We start from the raw sequence: 19,071 nt of genomic DNA, 5'->3' as shown, positions 1-19,071 counted from the left end.
TTGCCTGTAGTACTTTGCTTGCTCTCTCCTTTTGCGATGGAACCCATTACACAATGTACATCTACATCTAGAAGGGTTCCATGGTAAAAGGGGAGAACATGCAGCATATGCCATGGTGAAAGGGGAGGCTTCCTGTGTTGTCTTTGCAACAATGGGGGGGGGGGAGCTGGACATCAGATGCTTCCCCTTGTGGGATGGGGTAATTTGGGTGATGCAGAGCATGGGACACCGGGACCCCACGGATTCACCATGAAGTGTGGCGAATCCCGACTTTCATGTAATAAGGTCCTATATTATCTTGAATATGGAGCCCCCGGTCGTGCAATGGGTTAAACCCTTGTGCCAGCTGGAATGCTGACTGATAGTTCAGTGGTTTGAATCCAGGGAGTGCAGATTGAGCTCTCTCTCTCAGCTCCAGTTCCCCATACGGCAGTGGTTCTCAACCTGGGGTCCCCAGATGTTTTTGGCCTTCACCTCCCAGAAATCCTAACAGCTGTTAAATTGGCTGGGATTTCTGGGAGTTGTAGGCCAAAAACATCTGGGGACCCCAGGTTGAGAACCACTGCCATACAGGGACATGAAAGAAGCCTCCCACAAGGATGGTAAAAACATCAAACATCTCGGCGTCCCCTGGGCAATGTCCTTGCAGACAGCCAATTCCCTCACACCAGAATTGACTTGCAGCATCTCAAGTCACCCCTGACATGAAAAATAAATCTTGAATACACACTGAGAACAAGAACTGCCAAAAATACAGAATTCAAATACCAATTAATATATATTTTAGTTTCAAATATCTTGGGTTGGCATGGTTTAGACAGTATGAAAACCTGATACTGCCCAGTCAAGGTAACAAAGTCTCTTACAGTTACATTCCACTGAAAAAATATAACTGCTAACTAACTGGAACATATATGCAAATATATCCTTTGGGCCACTTATTGGCCACTGTTTTATTACCAGGTGTTTACATTATGCTCTGGACTGTCTGATTATAAGAGATTGGACTCAATGAGCCAATTATTTGTTTTAGTATGGCAATTTTACTTGCTCTACAAGCTCTCTGGAACCAGTGATTAATTGCAGTTAGCTTTATTACAGAAAGCCACAGCATAACAATGCAGGAGCTCAACTCCCTTCAGAAAGATAGTGGCTAGAGGATTGTATGAAAAGGTAGCTATTTAAAATAATCAGAACCATCAGCATTTAACCACAACAATTTTCATACCTTTACTCACAAGAGAACATTCACCCATGTTTTATGAACAGCCATAAAACTGATCTGGATATTTCCTTCTTCTGGTTCCATGGCACGGACTTCCTGTTTTGCTGAACGACAAATAAAGCCACTTTGCCCAGTCAGGCTGGAAGTATTTATATCTCCTGAAAGCAGGATAAAGCTTTAGCTTTGCAGGGTATCTTAAAATAACACTGACAGCTGGACCTGGAGAACTACTGGCATGTCTGTAGACAATAGACTTGACGTGGGCTATCAGATTGACTTGGATTTAGCTGATGCTGCTTTGCAACAGGTGAGACAAGCTGGCTTAAAGAGGCAGCAAGGGTCACGACTACAGGATGTGGTAACATTATTACCATGGCTATTTTTTTAAAAAAAGAATTATGTGCATACTGGCTTATTTATTTTATTGATACCTTGACTTTTTTTCCCCCCTGTATGGGGCCCAGGTATAATTTCAACATCTATTAAAATATAATATGTCTAAAAACACATCATAACAATAAAAAGCAATCTAGTAGAAGTATCTTTTTTGGGGGGGGGGGGGATTGCTAACATGAAACAGTTTAAAAGAATTTAAGATATAACACTGACTGTCTGGACTACCTGCTGGCAGGTATCAATGTACAATTTGTGTGAGTGAGACTAATATACTGTACTGCATTGAAAGAGACTTGAGGGGAATGAATGTTTCATGTCAGCATGGATTTTTGACTTCTGTCAAACACTCACTAGTGTTCAGGTTCATAGCCTACGTAGCCATGCTGTCAAGAAGAACCCATAGTTATACACTAGGACCTTGGCATCTGCATGGTTTTTGTTCTAGGACTACTCATAGATATCAAAATCCATGGATACTCATGATATACAATAGTAAAGTGGTGACCTTAATGTAAAATGGCAAAAACAAGGCTTGCTTTTTGGGATTTTTATCAAAGATTTTCAAGTGATATATAGCTTTTTTTCTGTGTGTCAGGAGTGACTTGAGAAACTGCAAGTCACTTCTTGGCTGTCTGCAAGGATGTTGCCCAGGGGACGCCCAGATGTTTGATGTTGTGGGAGGCTTCTCTCATGTCCCTACATGGGGAGCTGGAGCTGACAGAGGGAGCTCAACACGTTCTCCCCAAATTTGAACCACTGACCTATTGTCAGTAGTCCTGCTGGCACAAGAATTTAACCCATTGTGCTACCAGGAGCTCCATAAATAGCTGAATCCATGGACAAAAATCTGTGGATATGAGGATCTGACAGTATACCCTCAAAAGGGACTGAGAAAGAAAGGATGAGAAAGTTTGAGTCCCCCTCCCCTTTCAATTCTTGATATTAAAAAGAGCTAAAAATGTGGTTTAAAAGACCATTGTAAAATTCAGGGATCTAGATCACTAAAGCTACTAATAAAATTTCACAATTATGTTTCTAGGGAGTGACTGCAATCCTATTTAGAGCTTGCAGTGTGTAGAATCATAGAATCATAGAGTTGGAAGAGACCTCCTGGGCCATCCAGTCCAACCCCCTGCCAAGAAGCAGGAATATTGCATTCAAAGCACCCCTGACAGATGCCTATCCAGCCTCTGTTTAAAAGCTTCCAAAGAAGGAGCCTCCACCACACTCCAGGGCACGAGGAAGTTCTTCCTCATGTTCAGATGGAATCTCCTTTCTTGTAGTTTGAAGCGATTGTTCCACGTCCTAGTCTCCAGGGAAGCAGAAAACAAACTTGCTCCTTCCTCCCTGTGACTTCCTCTCACATATTTATACACAGCTATCATATCTCCCCTCAGCCTTCTCTTCTTCAGGCTAAACATGCCCAGCTCCTTAAGCTGCTCCTCATAGGGCTTGTTCTCCAGACCCTTGATCATTTTAGTCACCCTCCTCTGGACACATTCCAGCTTGTCAATATCTCTCTTGAATTGTGATGCCCAGAATTGGACACAATATTCCAGGTGTGGCCTAACCAAGACGGAATAGAGGGGTAGCATGACTTCCCTAGATCTAGAGACTATACTCCTATTGATGCAGGCCAAAATCCCATTGACTTTTTTTTTTGCCGCCACATCACATTGTTGGCTCGTGTTTAACTTGTTGTCCACAAGGACTCCAAGATCTTTTTCACATGTACTGCTCTTGAGCCAGGCATTGTCCCCCATTCTGTATCTTTGCATTTTGTTTTTTCTGTCTAAGTGGAGTATCTTGCATTTGTCCCTGTAGATGCAAAATGTTATTGAACTCAGTGATGTTTACTTCTGACTTCCGAAAATACATTGAGCCAGCAAAAATCCACCTTTAGCTTTTAATTAAAAATGCAAATAATCTTGCAAAGAAATGTTACCACTGGGGATGTGAAGAATACTAATTAATATTCACATTGTGAATGAATAAAGGACATCTCTTGATGCCTGAGACAGCCTACCAAGGATAAACTATGAGAGATTATGACTGGTTTATGAAAATTAGTTTCTGACCTGCCAGCACAGAAAACATTTCTCTCCCTCACCTCAGTTGTGACCAGCTGCTTTTTCTTCATCTGAGTTGCCGTCCTTCCCTGTTCTCCCAATCCTAAGCAACAGCTCTTTCTAAAGTCCAGCAGGTTCCATTTTTGGATTGAAGTACACGGAACTGTCTATCATTCAAAATATTGATGTTGGTGTAGAAGGTGGAAACAAGATACAATTGTCCCTCTGTATCTATGGATTTTGTATCCATGGAGTCAACCATCCACAGTTTGAAAATATCTCTCCTCCCCATCCTACAAACATTTTAAAAAGCATACCCTGATTTTGCCATTTTATATAAGAAAGAGGATTTTACTATGCCATTGAATATAATCAGACTTCAGTATCCACAGATTTTGATATTCATGGGGGCTCCTAGAATCAAACCCCAGCAGATAGCAAGCAAGGGCTCACTCAATATAAGTGAAGACTTACTTTTCGAATTCTCATTTAAATTGCTACCATGGAATAGGAACATTGCCAAAAAGCATGCAGCTTTCACTTGATTATATTTATTATCTCCCTATGGCAGGAGGTGGGCAAGCTGAGACTCTTCTTTCAGTTTTATGCCCCACAGATTTACCCCGCCTGCCCTTTTTCTGACAAAAAAGGAATGAATTCATCTCCAGCTGGCCTTCAAGAATGGCTGTATTTCATTTTTGTATGTTTGATTTATAATCCTGCTTTTCTCCCAATACTAGGCCTAATGTGTGGCTTTCAGGAAAATTTGAAACAAAATGCTGCTAAAACAATTTATGGTAAAAGAAAAAGAATATAAATGCAGTTAAATAAAAAATCCACTTAAAATGTGCATTTCAAGAGGCTATGTTTCATATTTAGGCCCTATGCTAAAGTACATGAGTTTATAAGAAGAGTTGCTCAGTATGTGTAGAGTTTATTTCTTGCATCATTAAGCAAATGTAATTTTTACCTACAGGTTGACACATGTAAGCTGTGTCAACCTCTAAATAAATCACATGAAGTTGCCATCCCATGGCATTTGCACCAAATGTACAGAACACAGTCTTGTCATCACTAACACACTCTTACGCCAGGAAAACAAGCTTAAGACATCAAGGAAGCATCCCCGGTCAAAGCATTGACACTTCTCAGACTATGTAAATATGCGTGCCAGAGTCCACCACAATGTACTCCTCACAAGAGCCATGGTGGGTGCTGATGACTGCTGGACAGACCACAGGTTAATCCAATCCATGATGGCCATCAAGATTGCCCCCAAAGGCAGATTCCAAGGGAGAAAGATAAGGCAAAAAAATTTGAACACCCAAGCCCTTCAAGAGTACTCCAAATTAATTCTTCTCCAAACAACACTCAAGGATCATCTACCCATAGAACAGCCTGAAAATATCGTGGAACATTGGAACCAGCTAAAGACCTCCATCATCACAGCCTGTGAAGAAACCATTAGATACTAAACTAAGAAACTTCAAGATTGATTTGATGAAAATGACAAAGGGATCCAACAGTTAATTGTCAAGAAAAGGAAAGTCTTCCAAACATTACAGAGAGACACCAACTGTACTGCTATGCCAGTGCAAAAGCTGAGGTTCAAAGAAGGACCAGAGAACTCGAGAACAACTCAAGATAAAAAAGCCTCAAGAAATCCAACACTTTGCTGATGTCCATGATGCACAGGAATTCTTTAATGCCACAAAGGTCATCTATGGACTAAGAAATCATGGTATACACCCTTTACACTCACCAAATGGAAGCAAATTTTGGAAGGATAAAATATCAATTGCACTGCATTGGAAAGAGCACTACCACAACCTCCTTAACTGCAGCTCCAACGTGGCCAAAGAGGTTCTCTCACTAATCCCACAACAACAAACCATAGGCAGTGCTGCCTAGTTTGGAAGAAGTCAGCAAAGCCGTCAGCCAATTAAAAAACAACAAAGCCAGTGGACTTGATGGGATCCCTGCTGAAATCTTTAAAGAGGATGGACCTGAGCTGACACAACAACTCCACCAGCTCATTGAAAAAGTGTGGGTGACTGAGAAAATCCCAGCAGACTTCAAAGATGCCACCATCATCACCCTTTTAAAAAAAAAGATGGAGAGAACAGAATGTAGAAACTATTGAGGCATCTCTCTTCTAGCCTCCACTGGGAAAATCTTCACAAGAATCCTTGCAAACTACCTTCTAACTATTTCAGACTATATAATTATGCGTGCCCTCCCAGAATCCCAGAAAGGCTCCCCCCCCCCACCGAGGAACACTAGATATGATTTTCACAGCATGACAGCTCCAAGAAAAATACAGAGAACAAAACCAACCTCTGTACATGGGATTCATTGACCTCACAAAGACATTTGACACAATCAATTTCAGTGCTCTCTGGACCATCCTCCAAAAAAATCGGGGGTGCTCACAAATGTATGAACATCCTGTGGTTCCTTCGTGATGACATGATGGCAACAGTTTTGGACAGCAATGGCTTCCAAAGTGGCCCATTTAAGGTGGAATTAGGTGTCAAACAGGGATGTGCTATTGACCCAATCTTATTCTCCATCTTCATCACTGTGATACTGCACGTTGTTGATTGAAGGCTTCCCACCAGTGTGGAAATCATCTATCAGACAGATGGCAAGCTATTTAACCTCAGCAGAATGAAAGCCAAAACCAAGGTCACAACAATATCTGTTATAGAACTCCAATATGCTGATGATAATGTCTGTGCTCATTCAGAAGAAGACCTATAAGCCAGTCTAAACACCTTTGTAGAAGCATACAAAAAGCTTGGCCTCTCACTGAATATTGAGAAAACCAAAGTGCTCTTACAATAGGCATCAGTCTGCAATGCCAGAAATACACTTTAACTGTACAATGTTAAAAAACCTTGGCACTCACAAAAATCAACATCGATACTGAAATACAACACCGTCTGAGATCTGCAAGTGCAGCCTTTCTCTGAATGAAGCAGAGAGTGTTTGAGGGTCAGGACATTCAAAGGGAGACAAAGATGTTAGTTCATAAAGCTATTGTTCTCCCAATCATGTTATATGCTTGCAAAGCATGTGCAGTCTACAAGACATCACACCGAACTCTTGGAATGATTTCATCAGCGTTGCCTCCAAAAAAATCCTGCAAATCTTTTGGGAAGACAGGCGGACAAACATCAGTATGCTGGAAGAAGCAAAGACCATCAGCATTGAAACAACGATCCTCCACCATTAACTCAGCTGGACTGGCCATGTTGTCTGAACACCCGATCACCGTCTTCCAAAGCAGTTACTCTACTCCCAACTGAAGAACAGAAAACAGAAGGTTGGTAGACAGGAAAAGAGATTTAAAGATGGGCTTAAAACCAACCTTAAAAACTGTGGCATAGACACCAAGAATTAGAAAGCTCTGGCCCTTGAGCTCTCTAACTTGAGGTCAACTGTGACTAACAATGCTGTGAAATTCAAAGAGGCACGGACGGAAGGTGAAAAGGAGAAACACGTCAAGATGAAGGTGTGTTAAGCTAACTCTGACCGGGACCGACCACCTTCCATCTGGAAACATGGGTCCTCACTGTGGAAGAACATGGAGGTCAAGAATAGGTCTCCACAATCACCTACGGACCCACCACCAAGACCCAATGCTTGGAAGGCCATTCTACTCAGACACGAGTGATCACCAGTGATGATGATGATGATGATGATGAAATAAATCCCTAACAATAATGTACAAACCATGCCAAAAGTTATGGCTCTTCTTTTAGCTCTATCATCTCTCTTTTTTTTAGAAATGAAACATTGCATAGATATGTAAGCATAAACCAGCCATGGCTAGTATATTATATATTTGAGGGGATCGTATGTCCAGAAAGTAAACATGAAAAAAACAAAAACAAGAATAATTTCCAGATTTTAAAAAATAAATGGTGAGACACATTTTTATACAAGGTAGTGGCAAACAATTTTAAGTTATGGCTGTGCTGGAATAATATATCAACATTTACTAGATGCCTCATCAGCAAGATTTTATTTAATAGCATTTGTATGAAAAGAATAAAAAGCAAGTCACCCCAGGGATATAATCTCCTCTCAAAGCATAGAGATTTATGACTGTTAACTTGAGCGCACCCGATGAGTTTATATCCCTCGGGCTTTTCTGAAAGTATATCAAGAATATATCAGAAAACTGCTTTATCATTCTCTGAGATAATTGCAAAGTCCAAACCACACAAATGCCAGGGCCGTTCATCAGCTTTCCTTAAATGCTCTCATAGTTTGTGGACATGCAGACTATATCTACTCTGTACTGATATGATTCAGCAAATGATCTATTGCACAGTACTTACTGTCCTTTCAGAGGGGAGGATTTAACTTTTTAATTAAAAAATACAATTGTGCCATGCTGAGATCTGGAGCAGGAAAGCAAAGTATGTGGCAACCTTCCTCCACTCATCCTTTTCTCCTTCCTATTATTACAGCAACAGCCTCTACAAAGCCTTGTCTTTTGTTAACAATAGTAATTGAAGTTTATGTCCATGCATATGCTCTTAACACTTCATCTTTGCTTAATTTGGCGCTCTTCAGATGTAGTGGAGCTCCCATTGTGGTGAGCCTGTATAAACATTAGCTATGCCAGATAAGAGTCAGTGTGGTGTTGGATTAGGATCATGGATGACTGACATTCAAATCTTCATTCAGTCATGGAAACCCACTGGGTGATTTTGGCAAGTTATTCACACAGTCTTAGAAAAGGCAAGGGCAAGGTTCTCTCAATTAATCTTGCTAAGAAAACCTTGTGATAACTTTGCCTTAGCAATACCATAAATCAGACATGACTTGGAAGTACCCAACAACAACAACAAACCAATGGGGATGATTATCACTGCAAGCCAACACATTTTGAAGGTGTCATGTTGAGCAGGGAGAAGGTTTACTAAACTGAAAGGTTATAATAGTGATCAGAGGTGGCCCTCTGATCAACGGTAAGCAAACAGTATTTTGGCACCCCCCCCCCCCAAACAAACACTGATATATATTTTCTGTTCATCATGGTAGTTCTGTGTGCCATATTTGGTTCAATTCCATCATTGGTGGAGTTCAGAATGTTCTTTGATTGTAGGTGAACTATACATCCCAGTAATGACAACTCACATATGTCAAGGTCTATTTTCCCCCAAGAGCGCCCCTGGGCAAAATCAACTATACTGCAAATGCTTATTTTGCGTAATGGGTTGAGCCGCCCCTGATAGTGATCCTTCATAGATGCAGTGTATTTTTCAGAAACGACAGCAGCAAGAATTCCACAAAAGAAGATGAAAAAGATCAAATATGTCTGGTAGAGGAGAGGTAAACAAGCACTGGCAGTTGGCAGTTTAGTGTCAGTGGTTACAAATATGCTCAGCTTTTTTTTTATTATTATTATGTCAGAAGTGACTTGAGAAACTGCAAGTTGCTCATGGTGTGAGAGAATTGGCTGTTTGCAGCTACATTGCCCAGGGGACGCCTGTGGGAGGCTTCTCTCATGTCTCTGCATGGCAAGCTGGAGCTGACAGATGGTAGCTCATCCCATCTCATGGATTTAAACTGCTGACCTTCAGGTCAGAAGTTCAGCTGGCACAAGGGTTTAACCAATTCCGCTACCGCGGCTCTTCAACTTTGGTGAAGTATCCAAAACTCTTCAACCTTATCTTCAAAGTAGATTCAGCACTTTAGATAGCCCCTGGCATGGATTCACAGCTGATTTAGGACCCTAACAATCAGGATCAGTAAGACCATGTATTCTGGTGCTTCCCCAATGTTGCATGCTCTACTAGTCATGCTCCATTCCCACTGGGTTATGACCATATGGCTTTTCCTTGTAAATAGGAATGCTGTCCAGAGTTCTGATTATATCTGTACAAAGCTCTAGTTTCCCTTCATGCTTAAATCTGGCATGTGGCAGTTAGGACAGGCATGGGCAAACTTCAGCCCTCCAGGTGTTTTGGACTTCCACTCCCAGAAATCCCAGTCAGTTTACCAGCTGTTAGGAATTGTGGGAGTTGAAGTCCAAAACACCAAGGGGGTCAAAATTTGCTCATGCCTGAGTTAGGAGCATGCCAAGCATATATGCTGTCACTGAAGGAGCACGGTTTCCAGAAATAAGCATACTGAGCTCTTATATGCATGCTGAATGTGTATACATGTATCTTTGTAGGCTGGTAGTAGCATGGACTTAATGTCACTGGCATGTGGATACATGGTAGTGTATGTGGAAGAGGGCTCACTGAATCATATGGCTAGAAGAGACCACAAGGGCTGTCCAGGGCCATCCAGTCCAACTTTTTGCTATGCAATCAAGGTACCATCAACGGATGGCCATCCAGCCATAGAATCATGTGTATCTCTAAATCCATAAAACCTAACACCATATCCAATTAGCCACTGTAACTTGTCTTGCTTCAGCAATTATAAAGGCTGCAAGTATTAAGGTGGATTAATGAGCTTGTGACAAATGCATTGCAGGGTAAGCTAAGAACACCAAGAAAAATAAATTAAAAAAATGAAAATAAAAAATTACAAAATCAAGGTTGCACATTAGTACTGTATGTGTTGGAGATATGCTTATATCATTCAGCATTTTACAGATGAAAACTGGGACATATGTGACCAAGCAATACCAGAGTTTGCTTATAAATGAGAAAAAGTACATATGCCAGGAGAGACTGCAGCCTGTTGCTTTTGCCTGAGTCTACTGGGAAAGGCAAGAACTGCTTTCTGTTCTTTCTCCACTAAGATAGCTGAATGCCAACTCCATTTGCACTTTGAACACTACTTACAGCAGTTGTAGTAACCTGAGGACCGGGGGGGGGGGGGGGGGGGGTGTTGAGGGGCTTCAGCCCCTCCCGAAATTCTCATGGTGGTTCGTGAAAAGGCCTTACTGGTGCATTATTTAAACTGTTAGGTTTATTCATATCATGATCTGATCACCATACTCAATATATCCCATATGCATGGGGGTATTGGGGTAATGATACAAAAGGTTTGCTAGGGTAGACCCTCTTTCACTCAGACTCTGCCCCCCCCAAAACTCAGCCCCCCAACCCCCCCCTGAAAAAAACTCACCCCCCCCCCCCCCAAATCGAAATCCTGGCTACGGGCCTGCTGAGGACAAAGTGGAAAATTGGGAGGAGGTGGGAAAAAACTGTGGCATTTCAAAGCTTAAAGGGAGAAGTTGTAGAGGATTAATCAGGACCACTTTTGGACTCTCGCTTGCTGAGGTGTTCCAGCGAGTGTCTCTGTAGATCTTAGAAAACTATTTCTAGATTTAAGTCGTTGACGTGCTGGCTGATACCCAAACAGGGGATGAGCTGGAGATGTCTCTGCCTTGGTCCTTTCACTATTGGCTTTCACTATTGGCTGCTACTTCCCGGCGGATGTCAGGTGGTGCAATACCGGCTAAGCAGTGTAATTTCTCCAGTGGTGTAGGGCGCAGACACCCTGTGATAATGCGGCATGTCTCATTAAGAGCCACATCCACTGTTTTAGTGTGGTGAGATGTGTTCCACACTGGGCATGCATACTCAGCAGCAGAGTAGCACAGCGCAAGGGCAGATGTCTTCACTGTATCTGGTTGTGATCCCCAGAAGCGACCAGCATATGTAAGACTGAAAGTGAGAAACATTTAGCAAAGAGTAATTTCATGGCAAAGAATTGTGCAGAGATGTACTTGACGATGCTGTTGAGGAATTCAAGGTATTGTAGCCCAAAAAGTAACTTTTCTAAGCTCCATTTGAATTGCCACACAATGTCCCCACAATACTAGGCCAACTGGAATGCATAGCCTGCTTGGTAGTGTTTGTTCAATAATTAGCACATCTTGCGACACAAAAGCCTTCATGCAAATGTTATCTTTGCATACAATGAAATAAAGATTATCCTTCAAGCAAGATTAGAGGATGAAGAGTTTAGTTTAGTGTTAGAGAGTGAGGAGTGCAGAGAAATCTCAGATGGCAGGCGTGTTTTTTCTCCAACACTTCACACACAGATAAGCATTCGAATGCATCAAATATTCCATAAAAGACATTGTTTCTTTGATTTCCCTAGATCATATTATGAAGAACAGAGACACAGACTGACAATGATAGCTGCCTACAGATCCAATTAGAAAAGACCACTTTAAAAGTCTGTTTCCTTTTCATTCCTGGTTCATTTGATAATGTCTCCAGACATCAGTCTGTATCACTGTGCCTGAACATGACAGTAAAAAAGAAAGGGAAATTAAAATTATGAATACATTTTTTCAAAAAGAGAATAAGGCAAAATACTGACAGTGCTTGTTTTGCACTGAACTTGGAAAAAGTTCCTACAATGATGGTGGAAGGGATTTTGGAATCTAAAGATTTAAAAGTAATTTGTCCAAGGCTTGGCTTTCTCATAGTGAGCTCTTATGAGTTAGACAAATGAAACTTGCTTTTTTGATACGAAGGAAAGACCAGGGAATATACTGGTTTGGAGCTGTGTGGGCTTTCAGCCTGAAAAAGGCTAAAAGTGGCATAAAGTCATGCATGTAAAGCGTGTGCCAACATCCTGTCTCCATCCTGATTCACCCCCTTTTTAATAAGGAAGTTCTAAAAGGAATTTCTACTTATGTATACTTGCACTTGGGAAACATGCTAAAGCATGGATCCTGATGACGTGTTCAAACACACATCAATAGAACTCCTTTTCGGGTCTCAGAGTAGCATACGTGTGGACCTTGTGGCATGCATTCAAGTTATTTCCAACTTATGATGAACCAAAGATGCTAAGCATGACACCCAAATCACTACGACACTGGCTCTGTGCTCGCCCTTCTTATTTTTGTGCACTTTCTAGTGATGTCTAACATAAGATGTTTTATGGTGTTGAGACTGTGTGCCGTACCCAAGGTCATCCAGTGGGTTTTCATGGGTGAGCAGAGATTTGAAACCTGGTCTACAGAGTTGTAATCCAATGCTCAAAACACTACACCACATTGTTTCCCACATTTTTGTTTACTGTAAGTAAATGCAGTAAATACAGTTCTCCAAGATAAGTAGATAACTATATCAATGGCGAGGGGAGTTATTGGAATGGCTTGTGATGCTGGGAACAAGAAATAAAATGTGATAAACTGGCCAAGGAGGTCTTCATGAGCTTGAGATGTAAATTAGAGTCATAATATCTGTAGTGTACTAGGAAAACATTGTTGGGTGCAAGCCAGATATATTGTTTGGGACCTTGCCTAGTAGAGTTGTGCATGGAATTAATTTCTCCTGTTTCATCATTATATTGTTACTTTCATTACCTTTGGGAGCATGTAATGGGAAGGCCCCTCCCGGGACAAAAATCAGCTTGACACAGCGCCTTCTCTGCTTTTTGGCATCACAGTTTAATCTTTTAAAAATCAATTCCCCAGCAAACAAAAAGTGAACTGTCATTCCCTGAAAACTACTCTCCTCTTTGAGGTCATCGCTGGTATGGTCCCGCCCAGGAGAGAAAGCGCACACACCTGCTTGCAGCTGAGTACCTTCAGTAGAGTAAGAAAAAGAGAACTCCTTGCTTTGGAAAGAGAGTGCATGTGTGGCATGCAGGCCCAGAAAGTGCATGTGTCTGCCAGTGCCAACATCCGAGCATCTCCTCTAGAGTAAGCATTTTTTTTACTCTAGAGAAAGTGCTTGGATGCAGGCATTGACAGGCGTGTGCACTGGGCCTGCACACCACACACACACTCTAGTGTTTTTGTTGTACAGGCCCAGAAAGTGCGCGTGCCGGCCAGTGCCTGCAGCTGACCACCTACTCTAAAGTAAGAAATACAACTTGCCTCCTTGTTTTGGAAAGAGTGTGTGTGTGTGGCATGCAGGCCCAGAAAGTGCGTGCACCTGCCAGTTCTGCAGCCAAGTGCCTCCTCTAGAATAGAAACAGCAAGTAAGAAGAAGTCTCCTTAAAGTGCACACCTGACTGTAGCTGAGCACCTCTCCTCTAGAGTAGAAACAGCTTTAAAATGCCTGAAATGATGGGAAGGGGAGTCTGGGAAGCCTTCCCCCATATAATGGGCTGATAGAAAATGAATTTATTAGCACCCCAGAGTGAAAACAAATATCTGCCCTCCTGATTTCAGGTGACTCCCAAAAAATGGATCGGGGTACCCACCGAAAGGCAGGACATGTAGCGAGTCAAGATTTACCCCGAATGTGCAACACTATTGCCTAGCCAAATGCTTCTGGGAAGCTGGAAAAAAAAGCATTCAGGCTTTAACCCTCCATGTGGCTGGTCCTAATTATCTAAATACCTAAGGATGAGCTGTCTTTGAATTTTGAACATGGGATTATTATGATAAATAATTACTAATGACTTATAGAAATGGAAAGGGTAAGGCATCATTAATGTCTTCCCTTCCTCAAGACTGCTGCTTTGAAAACAACTTGCTTTCCTTACAAACATCTATGCTGTTTTGGATGCTTGTTTCTACCCAGTTATTTTCTTCAAGTCCTTAAGCACAAGTCTGCATTGCATTACCCTTTTTATTATGCAGCTAATGCCTGCACTTTGAAAGTTTGCATCAGCCATCAGCTGACAAAAAAATGAATGAATGCTTGCATATTCCCTCCAGTTGTTCTTTGCCATTTGTATTGTTTTCATGTTATCCTATACAAGAAGAGTTTCTACACTACATATTGTGATAAATAGGAGTGCTAAGGATGTATTAGGATGTGTGCTATATAAGGGGAAAATATATTTGCATTCTTTTAATGATATAAGTCACCCAATAACTGTCCAAATCAATTCTAATATGATGAAGCTTTAGGTTATCTATTTGGGGTTCATGTTATTTTGATGAGTACATACACGAGAGTATAATATATCTATCACTGTATTTTATTACACTGTAAGCAAAAGTTAAGCACTTATAGGTTCCATGAATTCAAGTGCAATCTTAACATTTTCCTACTGGAATCAATCAATGCTTAACTTTGCTTGGATTATGGTCCTGATGTTTAGATTGTTTAAATGAGCAAATTTTACCCCAAAGCATTCTTGTATTAATTCCACTCCATAGCTTTGCCAAGTTTGCATACAAAATATTCTCTAACTTCCTCTTCTAAAAGATTGTTCTTCTTTACTACATCCCTCCCTCCCTCCTTCCTTCCTTCCTTCCTTCCTTCCTTCCTTCCTTCCTTCCTTCCTTCCCTCCCTCCCTTCCTCCTCCTCCTCCTCCTCCTCCTCCTCCTCCTCCTCCTCTTCCTCCTCTTCCACTTCCTCTACCTTTTCCCTCAGGATTAGACTCAAAGCAACTCACACATACAGGCCCATAGCCAGGATTTCGATTCAGGGGGGGGCGGGCTGAGTTTTTTCCAGGGAGGGTTTCGGGGTGTGTGTGTGTGAATTTCGGGGGGGGGGGGGGGGCTGAGTCTGAGTGAAAGAGGGTCTACCCTAGCAAACCTTTTGTATCATTACCCCAATACCCCCATGCATATGGGATATATTGAGTATGGTGATCAGATCATGATATGAATAAACATAACAGTTTAAATAATGCACCAGTAAGGCCTTTTCGCGAACCACCATGAGAATTTCGGGGGGGGGGGGGGGGGCTGAAGCCCCTCAAGCCCCCCCCTCCCGGCTACATGCCTGCACACATACAAAGCAATATTATTAACATACACAAAAGGTAAATATTAAAATGGAATTAAACCTGTACAACTATTAAAATGATTCAATTAAAATAAATAAATGCCCCCATTCTTTAAAAATGTTCTGTTTTCAAAAGCTTCCCTGAATCAAAAATGTTTTAACTTGCCACCCGAAGGACAACAGGAAGGGAAGTTCCAGAGTTCAGGGGCCACTGAGAAGGCCCCTCTCACATCCCCACTAACTGTGTTTGTAAATGGTGTCGGGACTGAGAAAATGACCTGTCCTGATGATCTCATAGGCGATATCAGCTATCAGCTTTTATCAGAGCCATATATGGTGTTATAGGTCATTATCAGTACTTTAAACTGTGTTCTAAAACAAACTGGGAGCCAGTAGAGCAGTCTCAATAAGGGCATTATGTGATCTCTGTGCACCTTCTATGTGTCTGTTAGCTTGGTTTCCATTGGATATGCTGGTGCAGGTGAAAATGTGGATCAGTCTCACTTTTGAAAAGAAAAGAAAAGCCCTTTCCATTCTGCAGCTTATAGTTATCGACAAAATATTAACATAAAAATATTATGTTTGTATCAATGAAAAATATCTCCAACATCTCTATTGCTGTGTTGCATATTTGTGTGCTATGTACAGTACACTGTCAATGATTACAAGAGCCAAAAAGGAGTCAGGCTCCTCAAAAGTTAACAATCATACCTTATCTATGTTATTATCTCCACACTGAACGTGATAGCCTTCAACTGAGAGAACAGGGGCTTATCTAAAGCTATCAAGTTGAGCAGAAAGAGAATATCTGAACTGAGGATTTCTCATCTTAAGACTCATGCACTGAACAATTCTGCTAGGTTTGTTTTCATGCTATTAGTTGTACGAGCAATGTTTGTTCATTCAAATCAAAGCCTATGAACTGAATAGGAGGTAGAAGTCATTCTCCAGTAGGGGGAGTTTTTGTAAATGATGGTTCTGGTTTCCCTCTATCTCTTTGTAGGAAAATTAATTTCCTCTATTTATTTGTATGTTTCATATCTTCTTTCTCCTCATCTCATTATAGATAAGTGTCTTCTTCATAAAAAGAGCTAGCCCATATCTCCTGGCCAAATTGTCATGCTTGATATCAAGGAACATCTATTTCCCACATGTACATTTCTAGCCAGTTGGAAACCTCTTGTTCTGATGAGGTCTATGTACAAAGGAAGTCAATGTACACATCACCTTTTTTTAAATGGTATATACACTGACTATGAGGCATGTATAGTTAGGGTTGGCTGTACCTATTGAGAGGAATTTGCAAAGGGTGAATCCCAAAAATCATTCCTCATAATATTAACTCCCTTAGGTGTCTATCATTTTATGACTTAATATGTTTTGCTTGAGAGTTTATTTCAAATACAGTTTTATGTGCACCAAAAGTTTTCACAAAAGCTTGCATCATTGATTCAAAGGCTAACAAGGGAGGGAGAGATGTGGTAAGGAAGAAAGAGGATGAGGAGGAGAAGAGGAGGAAGAGGAGAAGATCACTGCTTCACTGGACTTAAAAAAACTCATGTTCAAAGAACATTTTTATTTTAATACACTCAAGATGATATGTTGAATGTATTAACTGTTGAGATAATGCTTCATATGATACATGCCTGTCTCATTCTGCATCTAATTCACTATGGTAGACAGGTGAGCAGCTTAAAGTTGCTGACTAGAACAAATTAAATCCATTTTAAAGTGCATTACTTAGAATGATTTCCACTGCCAAAATATTAGGATCATGAAACAGCCCATTGACTGCCTGAAAAGCAAGACTTCTGCAATACTCTGTACTTAGAAACAGCATGGGTAGCAGTTTGGATCAATTCAGCTGATAAAACCACACTGAAAGGCAATTCTGTTCTATTCCAAATGCATCTTGCCTATATCCGGTTTGTTCAAACTGTGGCTAATTTTTAAATTTGCCCCTTCAAACACAATTTTTCTACATTTAATTAGCAATTGCCCTTCTAAATACCCGTAGCCGCAGGCTTCTGCTTTCCTCCCTGTCAAAGTTACAAAGCCTGCATAATTGATTATGAACAGCACTAAATCATAATTTTGCTATTTACTTCCTACCTTTCAAAGTGGCTGAAAAGCAAATGTATACATTTGGGGCAGGGCTGCTTGATCCACTGAAACATTTCTAAAAATAAAAGTGCTTTCTGGCAGATTAGGTACCACCGAGATGCAATTAAAGAGAGCTGAAACCTGAAATGCATTCATCCGACTATGCAAGTTATTTGTTCCTATGTTTCCCACTCCGGTCTAACCATGACCTGGAATATCTGTAGATTACTTTAAAACAAAGCCCAGCCAAAAGTTCCATTCTAAGCAGCTGGAATAGCCTGCACACTGTTGGAATTGTTTGCACCCTACAATAGCTATTGTCATCCCTTGCAAGAGAAATCAAATGGTCCTTATTAAAGCCAGAAATGCACTGAAAACTCTGCCCTACCCCACCCCCTCGCTTTAGCAATACTCACATTCATCTTCTACAAACAGACCTTCTCTTTCAAGCCATTCTGTAAGGCATTCCAGTCATTTCAATGGAATAAATAAAGTAGGGTCGTGTTCTCTGTACTTGGCTGCCCGGGTGGGTATTGTTCATCCTCTCCCGTCCCCTTTGATAACCATTCTGTTCAGAGAATGTGGAAGCTGAGTTCAAACTAGGCTCCAATTCGCTTGGCATCCAACATTCAGGCTCCAACCTTTTCCCAGCAGCTGCCGGGCTCCCACTGAACCCAACCTGGTGCCAATGGGTTTCAGTCTAATCTTTTCTTGGAGTGATGAGCCTTGCGTCGCATGAACTTGCCTTAACCCTCCAGATGGATGGCGATCTCTTGACAACACTGAAAGAATATGAGCTGATCTGTCCTAAAGCCTTGCCTTTTTCATTCATCGACCTTGCAACGCAAATCCAGCCTCTCCTTTGAATTATTCATGCTTCCTTCCCTTTCACCACTCCCAGTGTACACTTCACATCATTTAATGCAGCATGACTTTTTCATTCCATCTTTCCTTCACTTTTTAAAAAATCAAAATCTATGATACACCTCCAAGCTAGGAGTAGCAACAACATGCAGTAATAGTAACAGCATTGTCATTCTATGTCTGTCTATATATGTGTGTGTATTAAAGCAATGTTAATAAATACAAGCTGCTGTAAAGTGCACCTCGGGCTGGAATCCAATGGCCGTTTAGGAAATAAATGGGTAAACATGAATAGGAGGGTGCCAGGATAACAAATTCTATTTTAATATTGGTAGTTATTCAGGTGGAGGAGACGTGTTTGAAAATAAAGTAAAAACAAAGTAATGGAAAGGTGTTTTTTAAAAAGCCTTTCTCTCATTGTCTCTCTGCTTTTCTCTCAAAGCTCAAATGTTTTTTTAAGAAATGGGACGGATGTATAAGAGACTAATGGTTTCAACTAGCTCTCCTCCTGTTGTGCTAATCAAGTACATGCAGCCTGCTTAAAGATACATGCACACCAACACACATGTGATATAATCTATTACAAATATGATAGAAATATTAAATTTCTTGAATGCTGTTTAGGATCTTAGTTCCAGAAACCAATGGCATATCTGCACTACATAATTATAGTGCTCTTCTTCCACTTTAACTGCCATATTTGCATGAAAAGGTACATGGCATTCAAAGCACCCCTGACGGATGGACATCCAACCCCTGCTGAAAAGCCTCCAAAGAAGG

General features: G+C 41.1%; 1 protein-coding gene across 3 annotated transcripts in view; it reads right to left on the bottom strand.

The window, feature by feature from the left end:
- The window catches only part of SCHIP1 (schwannomin interacting protein 1), a 520,084-nt gene that overhangs the window by 169,158 nt on the left and 331,855 nt on the right, over window positions 1-19,071 (bottom strand). The window contains exon 1 of one of the 3 annotated variants that reach the window (XM_060767614.2): window positions 17,844-18,255. The exons of the other annotated variants lie outside the window; for them this stretch is intronic. Within the exon in view, the coding sequence (XP_060623597.2) occupies window positions 17,844-17,849 (6 nt within the window). The 5' untranslated portion in view covers window positions 17,850-18,255. Of the gene's footprint in view, window positions 1-17,843; window positions 18,256-19,071 lie in introns of those variants that run through there. 3 annotated transcript variants of the gene reach the window in all.

The sequence above is a fragment of the Anolis sagrei genome, chromosome 3 (assembly GCF_037176765.1).
Source record: "Anolis sagrei isolate rAnoSag1 chromosome 3, rAnoSag1.mat, whole genome shotgun sequence".
In the NCBI taxonomy this organism is placed as follows: Eukaryota; Metazoa; Chordata; class Lepidosauria; order Squamata; family Dactyloidae; genus Anolis; species Anolis sagrei.
Note: the sequence above shows the minus strand (reverse complement) of the source record. Positions and strands in the feature narration are given on the sequence as shown.